This window comes from Mesoplodon densirostris, chromosome 16 (assembly GCF_025265405.1).
Source record: "Mesoplodon densirostris isolate mMesDen1 chromosome 16, mMesDen1 primary haplotype, whole genome shotgun sequence".
Taxonomy (NCBI): Eukaryota; Metazoa; Chordata; class Mammalia; order Artiodactyla; family Ziphiidae; genus Mesoplodon; species Mesoplodon densirostris.
In genome coordinates this window covers 2,119,974-2,141,037 of record NC_082676.1, presented here as the reverse complement: position 1 = coordinate 2,141,037, position 21,064 = coordinate 2,119,974, and the positions used below count along the sequence as shown (strand labels likewise).

The 21,064-nt window shown below is 57.2% G+C and overlaps 2 protein-coding genes across 5 annotated transcripts; one reads left to right on the top strand and one right to left on the bottom strand.

Annotated features, from left to right (window-relative positions):
• Positions 1-1,098: 1,098 nt before the first annotated feature.
• On the top strand, positions 1,099-13,229 carry LSM14B (LSM family member 14B). 3 transcript variants are annotated; one of them, XM_060079529.1, is made up of 10 exons: positions 1,099-1,444; positions 3,292-3,455; positions 4,545-4,680; positions 5,447-5,563; positions 7,744-7,911; positions 8,105-8,182; positions 8,406-8,567; positions 8,923-9,073; positions 10,824-11,009; positions 11,580-13,229. In XM_060079529.1, exons 1-9 carry the CDS (start codon positions 1,318-1,320, stop codon positions 10,993-10,995), a joined length of 1,275 nt encoding a protein of 424 aa, XP_059935512.1. In that variant the 5' UTR covers positions 1,099-1,317; the 3' UTR covers positions 10,996-11,009; positions 11,580-13,229. The 3 variants fall into 3 exon arrangements, with proteins under 3 accessions (XP_059935512.1, XP_059935515.1, XP_059935514.1); XM_060079532.1 differs by lacking the exon at positions 5,447-5,563; XM_060079531.1 differs by lacking the exon at positions 8,105-8,182.
• A 1,672-nt stretch (positions 13,230-14,901) lies between these two features.
• Positions 14,902-20,934, bottom strand: PSMA7 (proteasome 20S subunit alpha 7). 2 transcript variants are annotated; one of them, XM_060079533.1, is made up of 7 exons: positions 20,704-20,934; positions 18,534-18,660; positions 17,530-17,654; positions 16,779-16,958; positions 16,183-16,302; positions 15,485-15,547; positions 14,902-15,129 (listed from the first exon to the last, which is right to left on the bottom strand). In XM_060079533.1, the coding sequence occupies exons 1-7, from the start codon at positions 20,797-20,799 to the stop codon at positions 15,037-15,039; spliced, it is 804 nt and encodes a 267-aa protein (XP_059935516.1). In that variant the 5' UTR covers positions 20,800-20,934; the 3' UTR covers positions 14,902-15,036. The 2 variants fall into 2 exon arrangements, with proteins under 2 accessions (XP_059935516.1, XP_059935517.1); XM_060079534.1 differs by having other exon boundaries at positions 16,779-16,901; positions 20,704-20,933.
• Positions 20,935-21,064: the final 130 nt, after the last annotated feature.

Here is a 21,064-nt window from a genome sequence, read left to right as displayed (position 1 = left end):
TAATTTCTGTAAAATGCTGGTCACCACTCACCAAGTTTTTTTCAGGACCTAATACTAGTCGCTGATCTGAGGTCAAGAGGGAGAGACAGGCAGAAAGCAAGCGCAGACACAATCACCAACCGAGCAAAGGGCTGTGCAGGCAAGAAGCGGGTCTGGCGAACAGGAGGGGGCGGCCCGTTTCTCCACTTCACAGCGAGGCCTCCGAGCCGGAGCCGGGCAAAGCGGCAAGCAGGCCAGGTCAGGCGGGTCTCGGAGGCCCTGGTGGCCGGCTGGGATTTATTTTAAGGGACGCGGAACGCCACCGCAGGTTTGGGGGGAGGGGAGGGATTAAAAGAGAAGATGCGCTCAGCACCTTATATTTAGCGGCTGACGCGCCGGAAGCGCTCGTTACCCGCAGTTACTACTGCGCCCCACGCGCGGAGCGCAGCCCCCACCTTCACCTCCTGGGCAGTGACCCTGGTCCCCCGCCTTCGCCCCCGGGGAAGAGACCACCCCCCACCCTCCGTCTTCACTCCGCGGGCGATGACCCCGGCCCGGACCCCTGCCTTCTACCCCGGGGAAGAGACCTCCCGGCCCCAAACCTTCACCCCACGGGCAGTGACCCCGGCCCCCGTCACTCTCCGGGGAAGGGACCCCCAGCCTTTGCCCCTGGGGAAGGTGACAGTGGGGCGCATCCCAGCCTTCCGGCCCAGGACGGGGGAAAGCGTCTGGCACGCTGCTGTAGCGGGGAAACTGAAACCGGGAAACACGATCCACAGGTTCCCCGCACCCGGGTCCTGAGAAGGGCGGCACGCGCGGCGGGCGGAGCTTTGGCGCCCCGCCCCCTCCCTCACACGTGCGCCCCCCGCCCTCCCGCGCACGCGCGCTCCGCCCCGGTCGATTCCCACCCCTCCTCCAGGCCCGCCCGCCGGGTCTCGTGCTCCCACCCCGCGCGGGGCCCGCCGGGAGCCAGCCGAGAAGTGGGGCGGAGAGCAGGGGAAAGCCCGCCGGGTCAGGCGGCGCTTGATACGCAGGCGCGGAGCGCGGGCCCGCCCCCAGGCCGACAGCGCGGCCATATTTAAAGGGAGGCCGGCGGGGCGAGCCAATGGGTGGTGAGCGTGCGGGGGCGGGGCGTGGTGGCGCAGGACCCGGATGTGGCTGCTGCGACCCCCTCCTCCCCCGCGGTCCCCTTAGAGACCCCCGGCCGTGCGCGTTGCTCGCTCTCTGGTCCCCGCGCAGGCCCTCGAGCGGCGGTGAGGCGGCGCAGAGGCGGAGGAGCGGGCGGCGAGGCGACCGCGCGGAGGCGAGCGGGCCAGGCCCGGCCGGGCGGCCGCCGCCATGAGCGGCTCCTCGGGCACCCCGTACTTGGGCAGCAAGATCAGCCTCATTTCCAAGGCGCAGATCCGCTACGAGGGCATTCTCTACACCATCGACACGGACAACTCCACGGTGGCGCTCGCCAAAGGTAGCGCCCCGCGGCCGCCCCAACCTCCTCGCCCCCGCCAACAGCCGGGCCCGCGCCTCCTCCGCCCTACCCGCCCCGGGCGCCCCTCCGCAGTCCCGCCTCGCCCCCCGGGGCGCCCCCCACATCCTGCCCGCGCCCCCAGGGGCGCCCTGGGCCTCCGCGCCGCTCCCTCCCCTGTCCTCCGGGGCTCGGCTTGCACAATGGGCTCCCCGCGCCCCGGCGGCAGCGTAATTGTGCGCGGCCGGCCCGCCCTGCCCGGGGTTGGGGTGGGGAGGTGGGGGCGGGTCCAGCTCCCGCGGTGCCGCACCCCCCACCTCTGCGGCGTAGCCCACCTCTGCAGGTGGGGGGTCGGCGTTGCTAGGCTGTTTCCTCCCCAGCTGCCCGAGGGCGGAGGGGGCGGCTGACGCCGAGAACCCAGTCCCTGTGGGGGAGGGGTGGGGCTAGGGGCCCGGAGTCTCCCCGGGGCCTCCCCAGAAGTCTGGAGAGCGAGAAAACGCGACTCTTGCAAGCCCTTCTGGAACCTATTAAGCAGCTGGGGCCTTGAGCCTGAACAAATAACCACGTTTTAATGGATTCTCTTGTCGGGGTAGGAGCATCGGTTGGCGGCTCCATGCTCCCGTTTAAAGCGTCTTCCTACTCTAATTCAGACGTTTCAGTCCGTGGGTTTACCCTTTTGTGACAGACCTCTCCGTGCGGGCGCTGGTAGCCACACTGAAGTCCCTGGGAGACCTAGAGAAAGATGGCTGTACTGTGGCTCTGCCGGAGTCCAGAGCCTTTTCTGAGCGTGTTGAGGCAGGAGGTGGGCCCAAAGTTTCTTTGTCTTCGTCCTCCAGGGACGATGACTAGTGTCCTTCCCCTGCCTCTTGGAAGTGCTGAGTGCAGCCAGGTCTGCAGAAACCCTGTTTGTTTGATTGGTCTTGTTAGGCTGGAGACACTGGGCTGGGCCTCTAAGGGTCAAGGCGCAGCTACGTGCTCCTGTGTTAGAGGGAGCCCCCTCCATCCAGGTCGCAGTCAGTTCCCAGCTCTGGGAGTAGCTCCTTTGAAAGCCTAGTATTTAAGTTTTCCGATAGATGTGTTGCTCCAGGACATAGTTTGGTACTGTAAGATTTTGTGGTCATTTGTACTCTTGGCTTTTGGCTACATTTGGCCTGAGACCCCCGTTGGAAAAACTGAGGCCCAGCGTAGTCCCTGGTCCTCAGCGGGAGTTGTGCTAGGATTAGATAGAGGCTGCTTCAAGCCCAGGCCTGCCTCAGAGACCTGAGAAGGAGGCACTTGCTTGGGTGGGCTCCTTGAGCCCTGCCGGTAGGGGTTAATCCCCTAGGAAACCCCTCCGGGAGACACAGACGCTCGTGGTGTGGGTCCACGTTCTGGGCCGCTTTCTCCCATTGTTTCTCTACCAGCTCCTCCTAGGCTGGTCGTGGGCAGAAGGGTGGGGATGACACTCAACCTGCTGGCTTTTCTCAGAAGAAAACAGACTCCCCAGGGGTGGAGTGTTGCGAGGCTTCAATCAAAAAGCAGCTTTGGGGCTGTTTAATCTGCAAAGTCAGATGTGAATGGGGCGGGGGGGGGCGGGGGGGATTTGCAAAGCAGACGTCGTTTTGTGGGAGCGCTGGCCTTCCGTGTTTGGAAGGGAGACTGTCAAGCTCTGAATCGTTCGTGGTCGTCTTGTGACCTAGAACTTTTTGGAGCTTTGCCAGCTGGAGTCTTGTAGGTATTGTCCGTTGATAATCAGGGGTGGAGCAGTTGAGACTGGAAACTGCATGCTGTGGATGGCCCCTACGGGAGGACTGATTGAATGCACTTGGCTGAGGATGACAACATAACCCTTCTTTTTCTCAACCCCTGAGTGAGGTCCTTTGGTACTGAAGACCGTCCCACAGATAGGCCTGCCCCCCCTAGAGAGGAAGTTTACGAGTACATCATCTTCCGGGGAAGTGACATCAAAGACATTACCGTGTGCGAACCTCCGAAAGCTCAGCACGCGCTCCCTCAGGACCCTGCTATTGTGCAAGTAAGTGCGCTGCCCCATTTCTGCCGTGGGCACCGTCTCTAAGAGGCGCTGGCTTCCAGAGGGAGCTGGGTGTCATCTGGCCAGAGCGCTCAACTCGAGGAATAGCCTTTTCATGACAAGCAGTTTAACTTTGTTTAGCTATTGGCGTTCTGTGGGAGGCCTCATCTGTAGAGTGAGGCCGGCCCCGCGTGTTGGGCGGTGCAGGGGACGGTGCTCCTAGTCTTGCCGGCACCTGGCGTTTGTCCTTTGTCTCGGGTGGGTAAGCCTGAAGCCCCGGTGGCACGCCGTGAGTGAGAGAGGTGCGAGTAGGGACTTGGGACCGCAGGGCTCGCTCTCCCGGCACTGTCCCGACGATAAATTCAGCGTTGTGAGATGCTGAAGTTGCAGGTGGCACGCCGTGCGCCTGCCTGCTGTGTTATGGCGTGTTCTGCCCAGGATTACTAGGGAGTCCAGGCTAATATCTTCTTGGCTTGTAAACCTCGACTTTCACCGACTCCTGCGGGGCTCACGCTGCAGGAGGCGCCGGGACAGAATGTGCTCCCTGCGGGGTGGGGCTTGCACGCTGGGCTGTGTGGGCATGTGGAGAAGCCCCGGGCCGGACTTCTGAAAGGTTTGAGGTGAGCGGCCTTGGGAACTCCAGAAGAGGGAAGTGCTCGAGGCAGGCCTTGAGGGACGAAGGGGCCTCCCGGTAGCACGGGGAGCTGGAGAGAGGACGCCGCGTGGAGGTAGTTCCCTGGCTACACAGCCATGCCCCGGCGTGTTGGGGCCAGGGCCCAGGTGAGGACGCCATCCTCGTCCCTGGCAGAGCCTGGACTCCCTGACTACCGGCAGTGGGGCCACTAGAGGGGTTCACGGAGTTAGGAGAAGGTCGTGTTAGAATTACCTGGCAGGTGGAGCTGGGGGTGAACGTGGAAAAGGCAGCTCTGAGCCCCTTAGGCCACCCTGGGGGCTCACGCACCCCCCAGTGCCGCCTCAGCCTCCCGGAGCAGGCTGACGAATCGGGCTGCCTTTCCCGATCTGCACGGTGCTCTCCAGGCAGGGTGACAGGAGGGCCTTGAGCTGCTCTCACCTGTGTGTCTCATTGCTCAGTCTTCCCTGGGCTCGGGCTCGGCCTCCTCCTTCCAGCCACACGTGCCTTACAGCCCTTTCCGAGGGATGCCGCCCTACAGCCAGCTGGCCACCAGCTCCCTGCTCAGCCAGCAGTATGCCGCTTCCTTGGGTTTAGGTGAGTAACCCTTTTTCTACTTGGTAAAGTGCTTGTGCCGTGACATCCAGGAGCGGGGCCAGACCCTGGTGGTGGGGACGCTGTGTTCGTGTCACGTTCAGCTGGCAGTGCACGCTGAGCACCTTCTTCAGTGGCCCTTCAACTAGTTAGAACGCTTAGTAACTCCGCAGTTGAGTGGAAGTGGCAGCAGGGTGAGTTTTGGAACAGATGTATCGACTCAGAATTCATTTAAAGCGTCAGCCTGTGTCTGGGTGGAAGTTGTGGTGTGTCTGCTTCAAAGAAGATATAACTGATGTGTGTAATGACAGATGAGTTCTAACCATTTGCACATTTGTCAGCCTATAAATATAAAAGTTAAATGCAACGCCCACCTAGCCTATCCTTTTACCATTCTCGTGTCAGTGCTTTGCTCAAAAATGAAGTTTCCCCTAAGGCCGAGTAAGGTTCGCTTCTACACGCATGGAGTGTGGGTCCCCCTGGCCATAGGTTGCGGCGCGTTCAAACCGCAGAGTCGCAGGCATCACTCCCTTCACTCACATGAGTCACGTGCTTCTAATAGAAGAACTTGTCTTGATTGCTGCTCCTGGGGTGCAGGAGCCCTTCTCAGCTTGGCTCCCCAGTTCTAGATTAGGCTTGTGTGAGCAGTGTGTCCTGTGAGATGGCTGGGCTCTTTCCAAGCCTGCTCTACACAAGACGAGTTTCTCGTTACTTATTTGTGCACCTTTTTTTTTTTTTTTTTGCTCTTCTCTCCTTTGTCTTCCTTTAGAGAAGTTGGGAAGCCCTCCAGCCTCGGCCGCGGCTTCCAGCCCTAGCTCTTCTCCATCTCCACAGCCCGTTTCAGAGCTTGACATGTCCTCAGAGTCACATCAGCTCACTTCCAAGGGTAACAGCAGTTTTGCAGAACTGCATGCTGTCTTGCGAGCCATCCTAAGAGCGATGGGGTAAACCAGTAGACCAGAATGACAGTAGCTGTAGCAGATAATTTGCCAAGCCCGTGGATCAGTTAAACTGCGTCTGTGTGTTTCTGCACGTAATCCTGACTTAACTCTCAGGTTTTAAAGAGGGTGTTAGAAAGAACCAGCAGTGCACTTTGTTCGCTCTCCTGGGTCCAGGGCCTGTTTTGACCTGTACTGTGATTGCCACGTATGGGAAACGTCCCTCTGCACAGAAGGCCACTCCCCGGGGTTTCTCCTGGTCCTAAATGCAGTGTAGGTGGCTGGGTAAGACTGCAGGGCAATCCCCCAAGTAACAGGCATGCTGCTCTAGGATCCGTGTGGCACATTCCTCACCCATCCAGGGCATTCAGCATCGGGGGCCTCGGGTGTCTTTGTATAATGAAGCACCGTTAAAATTGGGTGGCTAGCCTGAGTTGTGGACCAGGTGAGCAGTGGGCCTGATGACCGGCTTGGTAACACTGGTTTGTCCCACCTGTCTGCTGGGTGCCGCACCTGTGGGCGGTTTCTTTGCCCTTTCTGGGCCTTCTCCTTTCACCAGAGGTCTGACGTGAGAGCGCCGTGTGCGCCGCCCTCACCTTTGCAGAGACTCTGTCCAACATGGTACCTGGGGCTTTCGTCATGGCACACAACTACTGTCAGTCTGTTCCTTTGCATGTGTTGCTTTCCTGCATGGATGCCAGTGGATCTGAGTTACAGCGGTAGTGAAGTTTTTTCCCCACTTAAAAATTGCACAAGATAGTTCATTGTCCTTAGGATCATTTACATAAAACTGCTCTTAGAGCAAGATAGTTTGACTGATCTTTTTTTATGAAAAGCAAACGAGTCCAAGATTCTTGCCCCATCCAGTTACAGCGTGAGCAGGAAGCAGCGGTCTTGCTCAGGGAGGGCTGTGCTGAGTGAGGCGCTAGGCTGCAGAGAGTGGTCTAGGTCAATGAATGCCCATCGCAGAGGACGCTTAAAAGTACCGGTAGGGGGGCTTCCCTGGTGGTCCAGTGGTTAAGAATCCATGCTTCCACTGCAAGGGGCACGGGTTCAATCCCTGGTCGGGGAGAACTAGGATCCCACATGCCGCACGGCCAAAAAAGAAAACAAAAAAAAAAAGTGCCAGTATGTAGGGCTTGCCCTTTGAGTACTTTTGATCCGGTTGTGAGGAATTTCTCAGAGTAATTTCTGACAATAGTTTCTGTTCCATGTTTAAAAACAAAAGTAGGCTGTCCAGTCTTCACTGTGTTGGGCTGCCCCTCCGATAATAGTGACTCCGTGGTTAGGGCTCATTTTTTTCTGTCTCAAAAGTCTGTGCACGTCCACCCAGTCCTCAGCTGTCCTGTTTAAACAGCGCCCACCGGAACGTGGGAGAGGGAAGGGAGGAGACGACCTGGCGTGTGCGGCACACCCTTCTCTGTCCTCTTCCTGCGGCAGAGGCCCCTCTCGTGAGGGGGACCTCCACTGAGGCGGGTTCTGAGCACTCCTGCGCTCAGGCATGGTGATGCCGTGTGGTGGGAACAGACTCAGTGCAGCGCCGTGTCCAGGGGCAGCCGGGGAATCCTTCGTTTCTTATGATGAGCCTTCACCCAGAGGAATGCAGGCTGTTATTTCTCTGTAGTCAGTTCTCATCACTTCATCCTTTTTGGTTTTATTGTTTCTTAAGCAAAACAACAGTGTTCTAGAATTTTAACTTCAAAGGCTGAGCACTGCATTTTGTGGAAGATGCCAGACTGGGATGGTTCTTGTCCAGCATGGCCCAGAGCGAAACACATTCTCAGACTGTGAATTCACCGGCATCTCGGGACTCTCGAGCCCCCTTGGGGTTAGAGCTTGTGTGGTTTGGGGGAAGCTTTTTCTAAGCCGCTTGAGAGGTGCTTAGTGTGCTGGGGTGTTTTTCCCTCCTCTGGATGCCCTAACTGGGGGAGCCTGCTGGCTTTTTTGCTGCCTGGGCTAGACGCAGAGGGGATGGTGTGGGGTGGGGGCTTTGCCTGGGTTCGGTGGAACCTCTCCAGGCGGTTGCCTTCCTCCTGCCGCACAGCCAGCTGGACGAGGCGGGGTGGTGGTGGTGGTGTGTGGCCTTCTCCTTGTCTCCATTATTAACCTCTCCTCCTCCTCAACTCAGGAACTGGCTTTCCGGCTGTCTCAGTCAGCAAGAGCCCCATGGTGGAGCAGGCTGTCCAGACTGGTTCTCTTGATAACCTGAACACCAAAAAGCTGTTACCCGGCAAGGGCACCGCGGGGATGCAGCTCAACGGGCGCCCAGCCCCGCCAAGCAGCAAGGCTGCCAGCGGTACTTAAATACTCACTCCCCTGGGGTTTGTTCATGTTCTCAGTGGCACAGCGCTTCCTGGGGTTCTTTTTTTATCCTTTAATTAGACACCCCCATCCCCCGCCCTGTGGGCTTTTGCAGGGCCGGCTCTTGCGCAGTCCCCGGGCTCTGCTTTTGCGGGCGCTTTGCCTTACTCTTCCTTTTTGCGCCTTAGATGTAGCTCAGCCGGCAGCTGGGCAGACTCAAGGGCAGGTGAATGACGAGAACAGAAGACCTCAGAGGAGGCGATCAGGTAACGGCTGTTGCCACTTGAGTTCTGGGGAGCCAAGAGCCACCCAGTCGCGCTCTGCTTACCGCTCCTGCCCGCTGCTCCGTGGGTGACGGTCTCAGGGCGCTGGGCTCAGCGGCAGCTTCAGGGCGCTGGGCTCAGCGGCAGCTTCAGGGCGCCGTCTCACGCCGAGTCATGCGGAGTTAGCGGCTTACCAGCCAGGGCCATCCTTTCCTTCTTCTCACAGGGAACAGACGAACAAGGAATCGCTCCAGAGGGCAAAGCCGTCCAACTAACGTCAAGGAAAACACAATCAAGTTTGAAGGCGACTTTGATTTTGAGAGTGCAAATGCCCAGTTCAACCGAGAGGAGCTGGACAAAGAATTTAAGAAGAAACTGAATTTTAAAGGTTTGAAAATCTGCCCCACCCCAGGAGTGTCCACAGCACAGGTCAAGGAGAGCCGGGCAGGGGCGGGGGCAGCTGGGATGGTGGTCGGCGGGGAAACCACGCAGTCTGAGGAGTTCCCAGAAGGGAGAGGAGTCTGGGGGGAGGCCCGTGCTCGGGGGATGAGGAGCGGATTGCAGGGCCCGGGGGGGCGAGGCAAGCGGCGAGCAGCCGGAAGAGCTCTCCGCTTAGTGCAGGGCACTCCCGGCCGCTTCCCTGAGACCCGAGGACGGTCCCTGAGTGGCCCAGCGAGGACCTGTCCTGGTGGGAGGTGCTTTGCTCGCTCCTTGGCATCTCAGAGCTCTGCTTCTCCGTGTAGACGACAAAGCTGAGAAAGGGGAGGAGAAGGACCTGGCGGTGGTGGCCCAGAGTGACGAGGCCCCTGCTGAGGAGGACCACCTGGGGCCCAACTGCTACTACGACAAGTCCAAGTCCTTCTTTGACAACATTTCCTCTGAACTCAAGACCAGGTCAGGGGGCTGGGGGGCCGGGCAGGGCCTGGGGAGCTGCGGGAAGACACTCCGCCCCCAAACGCTGAGACTGGGGCACGCCCTCTTGGAGACCAAACCCAGATCTTAGGTTCAAGGCAGATCTCTCAGGCTCACGTTTTTACCGCAATAGGTACGTCAGGCCTGGTGGTGCCAGCGGTAGGTGGTGGTGTGGGAAGCCCTGGCAGTCACAGGCACCTGAGGGATCTGACCCAGGTCCCGGCCCCGCTCTGCTCAGCTGCCCCTTTCTCATCAAGGTTGGGCTGGACCTCCCTCCCCACCGCGTCGATGTTCCCGTCCTATACCACCTCGCCTGGGCCTGCTTCTTGGTCTGACCTTGGTGGCCTGAGGCCCTTGCTACCTGAGGCAGCTGGCAGAGGTGTCCACAGTATTCTTTCACCCACCTGATTGCTTGAGGCCGGGGACTCTATCACGTGCTTTGTTTTTAGCAGCCAACAGCTGGTGCTCAGATGTTGCCCGAGAACCAGCTACACAGTAAACGAAGTCTACAGAACGGGCATGGTGTGGAAACTCAGATCCATTCGTTTGCAAATGGAGTAGCAGACACACTGTGGGCACTGGGCGAACAGCAGAAAGCAAGCCGGGAGGTCCCTATTCCCCCCACACACCCCTCTTACGTTTTGGCAGGGGAAAGATAACAAAAAAACAGGCGCACAAGATAACACCTAGCGGTGAGGCGGGAGAGATTGGGGCGTGTGTTGGGTGTGAGGGGAGTGGAGCGCCGAGGTCTCGGGTGAGGTTCGGGAGCCAGTGGGAGGGTGAACGCAGGACGGGGTGCAAGGCAGGCACGTGCAGCTGCTGTGTGGCTGGAGCGGAGCCTGGGGGCGGTCAGGGAGGAGCGATGAAGATGGGACGGTCCCTGCCGGGCTTTGTAGGTCACAGTGACAGCTGGCTTGGGGAGAGCAGTGCTGTCTGAGGTTTCACTGCTGCTTTGTGGAGAGTGGGCGGAGGTGGGGCAGGCATGGAAGCTGAGTGGTCACGTCGGAGGCTCTGGGGTTGTGGGCAGTGCTGGAGGAGGGGAGAGAGGCTTGGCCTCTGACGTGCCCTGAAGGTTTGCTGATGGGCTGTGAGGAGAGCCTGGCTGGCTGAAGGCTGCGGTTGCTGCTGCTTGGAGTGAGGAGGTCTGAGGGGGCAGCGGAGCGGGGGGTCGGGCTGGGTGTGTTGCGTGTGAGCTGCCTATAAGCAGCCTCGTGGCACGCAGTTGGACACGGGGGGGTGCTTGCTGGAGGTGCAGAAACGAGTGTTGGCAGCGTTGGTGCTGCGTCCGCACCTCCCCCAAAGCGTACGTGTCATAGCCTTGGGGACCCTGCTCCGTTTAGCCCAGTCCCCTCCTCATCTCTGGAGACTCGTCTGGAGGGGTCCGTGATCTGCTCCAGGTCTCGGAGCCTGCACGGGCCCTGGGCCTGGCAAGCAGGGAGGGCTTTCTTCGTCGCACGCTGCTGTCGCGTGCCGGCCTTCGATGATGCGGGTGTAAGAGCCCCGTCCAGTGGGAGACAGGCCTGGGTGGAAATTGGGCTGGGAGCCCCTGCAATGTTGAGTCTCAGGCTCCGGGGTCCTGATGGGATTGCCCTCCCAGTGGCTCCAGTGACGGGTCACCATCCGTCCGTCTGTGCTTTCTCCCTCCCCCAGCTGTGTGAGGCTGGGGCCTGGCTCAGAAGGCTGTGAGGAGGTGCCTGCTGTAGTCGGTCTCACGTTCCTTGTCTTGGTTCAGTTCCAGGCGGACGACGTGGGCTGAAGAGAGGAAGCTCAACACCGAGACCTTCGGGGTGTCAGGAAGGTTTCTCCGTGGCCGTAGTTTCCGGGGTGGATTTCGAGGGGGCAGGGGCAACGGTGCAACCCGTCGTAACCCGACGTCCCACAGAGCTGGGACCGGCAGGGTGTAAGGAGGCAGCTGAAGGTGAGTGAGAGGAGCTCTGGGGTCCTTTAGTGGGAGGAGGGCATCCGGACGGGGCTGCCCAGGTAGGAGAAGCCTCTTCAGGTGGAGCTTAGGAGCCGGTGAGCGTCGATATTGAGGCCAAACTGAGGCCCCGACCCTCTGACTCGGGACGGTGGGACCCAGGCCCCGGGGTTGTCAAAGTGAGGGTCCAGGTGCAGGAGGGCTGGGTGCTCCCCACTCCGGTGTAGTCAGGGAGGAGAGATGGTTACAAGCCAGGCCTCAGTTCCAGCCTGGCCTTGCACTGACCTTGAGTCTGCATTTTTAACTAGGTTGAGGGTGACGTGCCTGCCCCTTAGGGGCTGGGCGTGAGTGGGCTTCGGGTGGGACCTGGAGCTGCCCCCACCCCCCATCCCCCACCCCCTGTGTGAACAAAAATGATGACTCGGGTTGTGACGGGGGAAGGTCTGGGAAGCCCCAGCCTGACTCGGGGCGGGAGGGAGGCTGAGCAGCCCCCGGTCTTCATTCACGGTGCTGGGCTCGGGCTGGGAGCTGCCTGGATGTGCTCACAGGTGTTGTGTCTCCTCCTCGCAGGCTCTTGCTGAAGCGGCACAGACGCCAGACTGTCTACGAGGATGTTGGAAAACGCTGCACTTACTGCGGGAGACGTGGGTCACTTTGTTTACTGAGTTTGGAAAATTCCCATGCTACTGCTTATGTTTTGGACTGAACTGAACTTGGACATGGTCTGAGTTAGAACCACTTTTTGGGGGGGACGTGTATATGGGAAACCTCTTTGAGGTATCTTGGCCTATTTTTCCTTTTTAGTTGTGCACAGCCTGATTCTAAGGTTTTGGTATTTTGCAGAAAGGTTTCTAGAGCAAAAGTGTGATTCTCACTTTGTGACCTTTTTTGGACAGCTTTGATTTTTAACGTGGAACCAAATCCCATTTGGCAAATGCAGCAGCCAAGCGCATCTCTAATCCAACTGGCCTCTGGTGCTGCTGGCCTGGCACCCACTGCCACAAGTGGGGCCTAGGAGCCAGGCGTGGCCAGCATGGGGGCATGGGGGGGCCTAGGGCATGGCAAGTGGGGTGTCCCACGGATCATGTTGTAGAAGCAAACCAGACGACCCTGATATCCCGAGCTGCGATGTCAAGGTAGAGGGCTGGCGGGGTCAGGGGTCAGGGGTGCTGGAGGCTTAGGATGGGGCCCTGAACGGGAGGGAGCTGGGAGCTGTCACCTGGAGTGTGGCTTCCATAGGAATCCGGGCTGGGGGTGAGCGCCCAGGACAGGCTCCTCTGCGGCGTCCCTCTCCCTCCTGCCCTCTCCCTGCCAGTCCCTGGCCCAGGCCAGTCAGCGGTGGGCTCCGGCCGGACACTGTTCCGTGTCTCATCCACTTGGAAATGAGCCAGTCTTTTTTTTTTGCAAGGTCGGTTGACCAAGAGCATATTTCCTCTCAATTGTAAATAGTTCTGTGTTTTTGTTTTACTGGTGGGTGGAGGGAGGGTGGGGAATATAAATTTGTTGCATGAATAAAGGGATCAGACCTTCAGTAGAAGCATGCGTCCCTCTGACAGGGCATCGTGATGAACATAAGCACCTTGGTAACTAAATCCCTTTAAGTAGGCGTAACGGTTTTAGTTCTGTATCGATTTAAGTTACTGTAAAAGCTTAGGTTTATTTTTGTAGAAATTAATGGCTAAGAATTAGAACATAGCAATGCGGCTGCTCTGTTGGAGCAATGTAAACTTGTAATTATAAACAAACATGCAAACCTTTAAAACTCTCTTCTTCTCTGCTCTGAAAATAAATCATCCTGTTGACCCTGTTGCCCGAGTTACATCATGGCTCACATGCCTGTCCCAAGGTAGGTGTTGTGTGCTGTTCAGATTTGGGGGACATCTGGCACTCTGGAGTGAGACCTGGCCAGTCTGGGTACAGGGCAGTGAGCCAGGGCCTAGGTTACTGAGAGCCACCCTCCCGGGGCGAGTGGTGCTGCTTTCTGGATACTCTGGACACTAGTTTAGAGAACCTGCTTCGGAAGTGGCCCCTTTGCTGCCATAATACAGCGTCCAAGCTCCCCAGAACTTTCATGTTGTTGATGCCTTAGAACCTGTTACAGGGCTGGACCCTGGGACTACAGAGAAAAGCCAAGACTTGGCTGGTCTCAGACTGAAAGCATGTAATTTCACTGCAGTCGGTTTCCAGGCGATTTTTTTAAAATATAAATTCATTCATTTATTTTTGGCTGCGTTGGGTCTTTGTTGCTGTGCGCGGGCTCTCTCTAGTTGCACTGAGCGGGGGCCACTCCTCGTTGCGGTGCGCGGACCTCTTGTTGCGGTAGCCTCTTCTGCTGCGGAGCACGGGCTCCAGCAGTTGTGGCATGTGGGCTCAGCAGTTGTGGCACACGGGCCCAGTTGCTCTGCGGCTTGTGGGATCCTCCCGGACCAGGGCTCAAACCCATGTCCCCTGCATTGGCAGGCAGATTCTTAACCACTGCGCCACCAGGGAAGTCCTCCAGGTGATTTTTAAAAAGCAATCTCAGGACTAAGGCCCACCTGGCCATCTGTGAGTGATTCAGGCTGAGAGGAGGACCAGACAGCAGGCCAAGTTGGCCTGTGACATCTGGATGCAGCCTTGTGTTCTGGCCAGCTTCCTTTTCCCGGCTGTCCACCACTCTCCAACAGATCCTGAGCACTGCTGGTAACAAACTCTTAGCAACTTTCCATTTTTTTGCTAACATCTTTGACCAATTAAAAATAAAAACCTTTCATAGCTGACCTGCTACATGCAACTGGCCTTAGCACTAATTCTAAACTAGGTAGGTGACACAGCACTCAGGCTAAACAGGTATTTCTCTGCTAGAGATTCTAAACATAGTTGTCACAGTTTACCACCTATGACTAACCTTGCTATTAAAACTTTAAACTGAGTCATTGTGACGATTAGACACTTTAGGCTAAGTTTAAAATGTATCTGGGCCTCTTTACCCCTATTTATTTTGGCCGCGCTGCGTGCCGCGTGGCTTATGAGATCTTAGCTTCCCTACCAGGGATTGAAGCTGGGCCCTCAGCAGTGAAAGCACCAAGTCCTAACCACTGGACCGCCAGGGATACGCTTTAGTCCTCTTCAGAAGCCTGATACATATATGCCATTGAATGCAAACCCAGTACAAGAGAAGCTGTAGACAGCAGAGCCCTGGCGTTGGAGTCCTACCAACCACTGTGGTCGGAAGAGACAACCAGCCCAAGGACTCTAAGAAGCCTTTTGTGAGTTCTCCTGGGGCAAAGGAAGCCAAAAAGCAATGCCATCACCAGGGCTGGCGGCAGGGCCTCATGAGAAGCAGCAGAGTTGTGCAGGAGAAGGGTGGTTAGGATTTTTCTGTAAAGGCAAATCTTAGGACCATGACTCACCCTGCTGTGGACCGGAAGCTAAAAGAAGGGTAATCTGTCTGGCTAAAATGTGAGGGAGGGTAGGAAATAGCCAGCACCAGAAGTCTTAAGGTAGAGAACAGGAGGAGTGTTGACTTGATCTACTAGAACCAGAAATTCAAGACAAGTTCCACAGCTACTGCTCTGCAAAATGAGCTCAAGATGTAAACTGAGCACTGTTTGTCCTCGTGTCCTGACATCATACATTCATTAAGGACTCGAACAAAGGCATAAGAAGAAAGTCATTCTGTTCAGAACTCCTGAATGGGAGAAACCCTGAGTTTCTACAACCACAGCACCTGTCTACAGCAGTGTGGACCCCGTAAAGCCTTCCCACAAACCCCAAGGGAGGAGCCCCACTCGGCCGTTGCCTTGTCTTAGAGCCTGGCGAGGGGCTGGAAGGAATTGCTCCAGAGACCCAAGGCGAGCAAGCTTTCTAAAGAGCTATCAGTACAGCTAAAGGATACATTAACCCCTAAAAGAAAGATTAAAAAACAGGGAAGTTTATTGTAGGACACTTGGACAGTATGGATAAATGGGATAGAAATGCCTACATGTCATTTGGAAAATCAGCCATGATTTGAATTTAAAAATCGCTACAGGCAAAATTTCATTCATCATGATGCTTTCTTTTGTTTCTTCTTTTCATTTTCTTCTTTTTCTTTTTCAATCTCAGCAACATATTTCTCAATTTCTTCAGGATTTAAAATCTATCAAAGGAACAGTGTATGGTTAGCCACACAAGGGCCCCCGAACATAGGCCCCCGAACATAGGCCCCAGATGCCCCTTCCAGCTGCTTCTACAGGAAAGCAAGGCCACATGTGCCTGACCCAGGGAACAAGCTGGAACTGATGTGTACGTGATAATTATAAAGCAGAAGCAAACGTGTACAGCTGAGGTTTTCAGCACGCGAATGCTTTCTTTTCGACTCATTTGTGGAGATCCTTGGAAAGAACCTTTCTCGGGGCTAAAGCCACAGCAGAATGGTCCTGAATGTGCACTACCCCTGCCCTGACCACTGGGAAACTCCATAGGTAAGGACAGCAAACCAACTCGGTGATTACCTTGAGGGGCTGATCTCGTCTCATGACAGCAAGTTCTATGTTTTTGCCGCCTGACTGAACCACCTGGGAGGGGAGAGAAGAGCATTAGATGCCTCACCCACCTCAAGACCAAACAGCGCCCTTATGTGCCCTGTGAGCCTGAACCCAGCACTGCCACACCAAGGGGAGGGGGTGCGACACTGGGGTCCCAGTACCCAAAGCGTGTGTCCTAGCTGCACACTGATGTGGCCAGTCCTCTGCGATACCCTCCTGTCTTGAGGCACCTGGATTTGGGCAGGGTTGCTGGTCCCTCCTCCTGCACAGCAGGTGTGCTCACGGCCCTCCCATCTGTTCACAGCCTTTCCCACCACTAAGCCCGGACGTCTGGACCCCCTCTGCCTCTTTGGCTTCACCCCCTAGCACCCCTAAGAATGGCTTCCACCCATTATTCCCAGCGCTTCTTAAGTCCCTGACTCTATAGCAGTAGCTCAAGCCTCAGAAAGGCTGAGCGCTTGGGCAAGCCACCTAGCCTCTCAGTGCCTGGACTGCCCAGACGTATGAGGAGCTGATACAGCCCCAGAGCAGTGCCTGGTGCTACGGTTGGCACCCTCGCCAGCTCGTTGCCCACACGTCAGCGGCTCCATTCTGCCCAGCCCAAGTACCACCACCACGGCGTGTGCGTCTTCAACATATTGCCCATATTTCAAACACAGACTTACTTCCAGGAGGGCCTTGATAACCAGCTTAATAGTCAGGTCGTCTGTTTCAATGGCTTCGTCAGTATAATTCTTCTCTAGAAATTCACGCACTGACTTGGCACCCCTGCCTATAGCGTTGGCCTGAAACAGGGATGGGTGTTACACGGCAGAGTGTGACAATCCAGAGCCAGCCCAAGGAAACGACCCCCCACCGCCACCCCCGTGGCCCAGCCAGTGCCACCCTGCTCCCATGTGCTATGGTGAGTGGCAGCCTGGTGGGAGGCGGGCCTGTACTCCAGGCCCTGCCCCAAGGCTTCTTTTTGCAAAGGGCTATTTGGAGTTGGTGCTGATTCCTACCAAGAAAGGGATTCTACTGAAAGAAACGCGGGCAACTTGACTATGCCGCGTATCCTTACACCTCGCTGTCCTTTCCTCCCAAAAAGCAACGCTTAACGACTTCTCAGATCCCATGTGACAAGTGTGTCATGGACACACTTGTGTATGTGTACACAGCTATCTATAGGATTAGGCCAGCTCAAGGTCCCAATGGCCTCCAAAGCTGCTTCTACTGGCAAGATGGCCCAAAACCAAGCCCCTCTGTTTTGACAGGGACTCACCTTCCAGGCATGGTACGTGCCCGAGGGGTCAGTCTGATAGAGTCGGGGGGTACCATCAAAGTCAAAACCCACAATAAGGGCAGAGATGCCAAACGGCCTGCGCCCGTTGCTCTGTGTGTAGCGCTGGTGGAAAAAGAGACACGGTGACACTGCTGCCTTGGCACGAAGGCCCCCCAGGACCTGCCGTAAGTAAAGCACACATGTTCCCAACAGCTTTTAATGAAGGGATGAAAATAAGTTAAGCCCACGTTCAGGTTATTTGCAGTTCAGGTGAGAAATGAAAGGAGCCCATGGTTTTCAGCATTCCTCCTTCTCTTGCTGCATTTTCATTCTCAGAAAGATCAGAATTGCATCATGAAGCACAGCTAAGGCTGCTTGGAATTATTTTGACAGCAGATGCAACCTGGCTACACACTTTGGTTCCCAGGTGACGAAGACTTCACCAGAGTGGGCATGGCTTTCAGCCCCCTCCCAACTGCTTGGTGACTGATCATTCAAAATGACAAGACAAGAACTACATCATTTCCCTCTGGAAATATGAATCTGGACTGCCCCATGCCACTTAAAAGGATAAATGACGGTAAAATTACACACAGAAGTCAAGGCTAGGACCACGTGCGTGGAACAAGTATGGTCTCCTAATCTCCCCACTGTGATGTGTGCGGCCACGTGAGGTAATGCGGCAGGACACGCCACGACAAAGCAGCGACTGCTCCTAACTAGCCGAGCCACGGCAGGCAGACACACCCACCTGCTTCAGGCTGGCGATGTACCGTGTGATGTACTCCACGGTGACCGGGTCCTCCACGGTCAGCCGGTGGCTCTGGCACTCCACCCGCGCCCTATTGATGACTATCCTCGCGTCAGCAGTGAGGCCTGCAACGAGCACAGAGAGAGCTCCCCCTGAGCCACCCCCCGTCCGGCCAATCGTCGAGGCCAGCGCAGATCACATGAGTGGACAGCAATTACCCTTGGCCGGTCCTCTGATACCCAGCACCGAGATCATTCTGAGTGACCAACAGTGGAACCAGCAGCCTCTGTGAGCTTCTCTGAGAAAGCTGCGTGTACGAGGAGCTGTGTGTATTTACACAGGCTGTAAACACGCTCATTTTTTGACAAAGCAAGTCCATCTCTAGTTTAGGTAAACTGACCTCCCCGCTGAGGAAGGAAATGAATGAAAGCCCAGAAGTGCAAGAACATACGGCCCGTCCCGAGAGCAGGGTGCCGCCGGCTCTCCCCACTTGCCGGGCGCACAGTTAGCCGTGACAGCTGACCTTTCTCCTGCCAGCAGCAATGGAGGCCACAGCACAGCGCCTCATCCCGGGGTGTTTACTCATTTGGCCCCTATGCTTCAGCCTCCTGGGGAGGACCTCCCCCTGCAACTGGGGCCAGCCCTCTTCTTGAAGGCCAGCCCTTTCTTTTTTTTTTTTTTTTTTTGCGGTACGTGGGCCTCTCACTGTTGTGGCCTCTCCCGTTACGGAGCACAGGCTCTGGACGCGCAGGCTCGGCGGCCATGGCTCACGGGCCCAGCCGCTCCGCGGCATGTGGGATCCTCCCGGACCGGGGCACGAACCCGTGTCCCCTGCATCGGCAGGCGGACTCTCAACCACTGCGCCACCAGGAAAGCCCCAGCCCTTTCTTTTGAATGATTTCAGGTTACCCAACTTTCACGTCCCTCAATAGCCCTTCCCCCAGATTAACCTCCAGAGCACTGTCCCAGGAGACTAAGAAATACAGCACGGGCCCCAGACTTACCCGCGAATGCCATGCAGACATTCTCGTCCAGAGCACAGATCTTCCGCACTGTTCTTTCATCCTGCAGTTTGGCCACTGACTTCTTCTCCACACCAAGAACAACAATGTCTCTTCCTCGGACACCAACCTTCAATAAATGGCAACACTGCACTTAAGGAGCTGACACGAGGTTCTGCCACCAGGCACAGGGCACTAACAGCAGATGCTAACGTGGTCCTGTGAACACCCTCGGGGTGGCACGCACACCCTGCAAACCGTGGGTCTCGATCCACTTTTGGCAGAGCTAGTCCCGGTATCACAATCTAGGTGCCTAGTCTTGTGCCTTAAAATACTGACACGTAGTTTCAGTTACAGCACAACTAATGAATAACTACTGTATTATCAGTGTGTATGCGTACACGTTTCATTTCAACCCAGTGAATCAAAGAGTCTCTGGAAGGCTTGAGTGTGAGTCCCTAACAATGAAGTCAGGTGTCCTGAAAGCAGTGTTGATGTGGTTGTAAAACTATACCAAAACATTCCCCTCTCTCGTGCACTTTTTTTTTTTTTTGGCCACGAGGCTCGTGGGATCCTAGTTCTCCAATGAGGGACTGAATCCAGGCCACGCAGTGAAAGCGCCGAGTCCGAACCACTGGACCGCCAGGGAACTCCCCCCTCCTGCACTTCTGAAACCAATGTGCACAGCGGCGGGGAAGTGCCTGATACGGCATCAGGTGGACAACGTATCAAGTATTACTGGGAGGCCCATGGCTCTCTGTTTACGGCTGGCACTGTAGCACGGAGAAGAATGTATTAAAAACATGGGGGGGAAAAAGTCACCGACTGCCAGTTAAACCCCTCAATCGAAGCAGCAGCAGACACAAGTGAGACAATCACTTGGAAAAGCAACCTCTTCTCTTAGTTTAGAGCAGGGTCTCTCAGCCTCTGCCCTACAGGAACCTGGACCAGCTAATTCGTCAATGTGAGGGGCTGTCCCTGCGCACTGTGGGATGTTTAGCATCACTCCAGCCTCTACCTCTATAAGTCTCCACGTGGGGTGCAGAGAAGCACTGGTTGGCAGTGCTTCAGATTTCAAGGAGCTTTCTCGTGAATTGTCTTCCACGGTCTTCAAACTTCCCAAGGGAAAGAAGGCCAGGCCCAGAGACAGTCAGGTTAACCCAGGCTGACCCACGATAGTATGGGGATGGGGGTGTCAGCTGACCCCAACAGTCTTTAAGCTGAGGCAGGTCACAAGATGGATTTGGGGCCTTAATTTCAAAAAAGATTCAAGAAACGAAAAACACTTCAAAATTTACAGAATCGTGTGTGCTTTCTCTCTGCCCACTCAAACCTCTAAAACACCAGATAAAAGATAAACCATCATCCATTTTGACCAATCAGCAAACTGACATGTGTCTTGAGGACAGCATGTATTTATTATATCTGAAGCACTGGTCTAAATGAGAGGCGCGCTCGGGTGCAACGGGACATGTGTCTGGCGCAGTGACCAAAGGGGTGGAGGACTCAGCAGTTGGACCCAAGACGGAGCCTGCCCGCCGCGCCGGCGGCGCGGGAACTGCAGGGTTGATGCCGACACCGGCCGCCCTTTGTTCTCGAGGCCGACCCGGACTTTGAGGGCAACTGCTTTCCGCGGGGGTTTGGGGGTAGTTGGCTACCTGGGAGCTGTCCAGACACAGTTCGCGGAGTCACTTACTCCCTTAAGCAGCTTTCCTGAGCGGGCAAGGGGCGGGCCCCGCCTCTCGGAGTCCCGCGCCCCGGCCCCGCCCGGCCCCCAGCCCCCCAGGTCCACGCGAGGGCCCCCGCCAAGATGGCGTCGGCGCCAGGCGCGCGCACGGCTCCGGACACGGACGCGGGGCACCGAAGCCAGCGGCCTGCAGAACGCCTGCCGAGCCACGAGCCGCCCCGCTCGCCCGGACGTGGAAGCCGGCGCCCGGAGAGCCGCCCCGCCTGTCCTCACGTCTCCCGCACGCGGCTCGCAGCGCCCCTTCCCCGCAGAGACGCCCACGTCGCGGCTTCCGAGTGCGCCCCACACCATCGTGCCGCCCCAAGCCCCGCACCACCTCGCGCCCGTCAGCGCGGATCCCAGGGAAGCTGGTCGGCAAGACGCGCCCGGGCCCCACCCAGCCGCCCGGGCCTCCGCCTGCCTCCGGAGCTCGGCCTCCCCGCTCACCGCGGTCGAGCCCTTTTTCACGGCCTCCTGCGCGTACTCCACTTGGAAGAGGTGGCCGTCGGGCGAGAAGACGGTGATGGCGCGGTCGTAGCTCATGCCGGCGGGCAGACGCGATCAGGACCGGGAAAAGCGCACACTCACGGCCGCGCAGGCCGCGATTCACAACGACCCTCCGCCCGCACCGCGCGCCCGCCCCCAGCGCCGGCGACTGCGCTGCCAGCGTAAGGCGGTGTCTGGAGGCGTCAGGAGGCGTCGAGCGGACGTGCGCGCGCGCCGGGGCGGGGCCGGGCGGAACCACTGGCGGCCGGGTGCGGGGGGCGGCAGGGTGGCGGCGGGCCGGGAGCAGGGCGCAGAGCGGCCG

Excerpts from the sequence above, each read along its gene's own strand:
- LSM14B (XM_060079529.1), top strand. The coding sequence starts at position 1,318 with ATGAGCGGCTCCTCGGGCACCCCGTACTTGGGCAGCAAGATCAGCCTC. Across the intron at positions 8,183-8,405 it reads ACCTCAGAGGAGGCGATCAG|GGAACAGACGAACAAGGAAT; the intron begins GTAACGGCTGTT and ends TTCTTCTCACAG. Across the intron at positions 8,568-8,922 it reads GAAGAAACTGAATTTTAAAG|ACGACAAAGCTGAGAAAGGG; the intron begins GTTTGAAAATCT and ends TTCTCCGTGTAG.
- PSMA7 (XM_060079533.1), bottom strand. The coding sequence starts at position 20,799 with ATGAGCTACGACCGCGCCATCACCGTCTTCTCGCCCGACGGCCACCTC. Across the intron at positions 18,661-20,703 it reads TGAAAAAGGGCTCGACCGCG|GTTGGTGTCCGAGGAAGAGA; the intron begins GTGAGCGGGGAG and ends CATTTATTGAAG. Across the intron at positions 16,303-16,778 it reads GCACGTACCATGCCTGGAAG|GCCAACGCTATAGGCAGGGG; the intron begins GTGAGTCCCTGT and ends TCCCTGTTTCAG.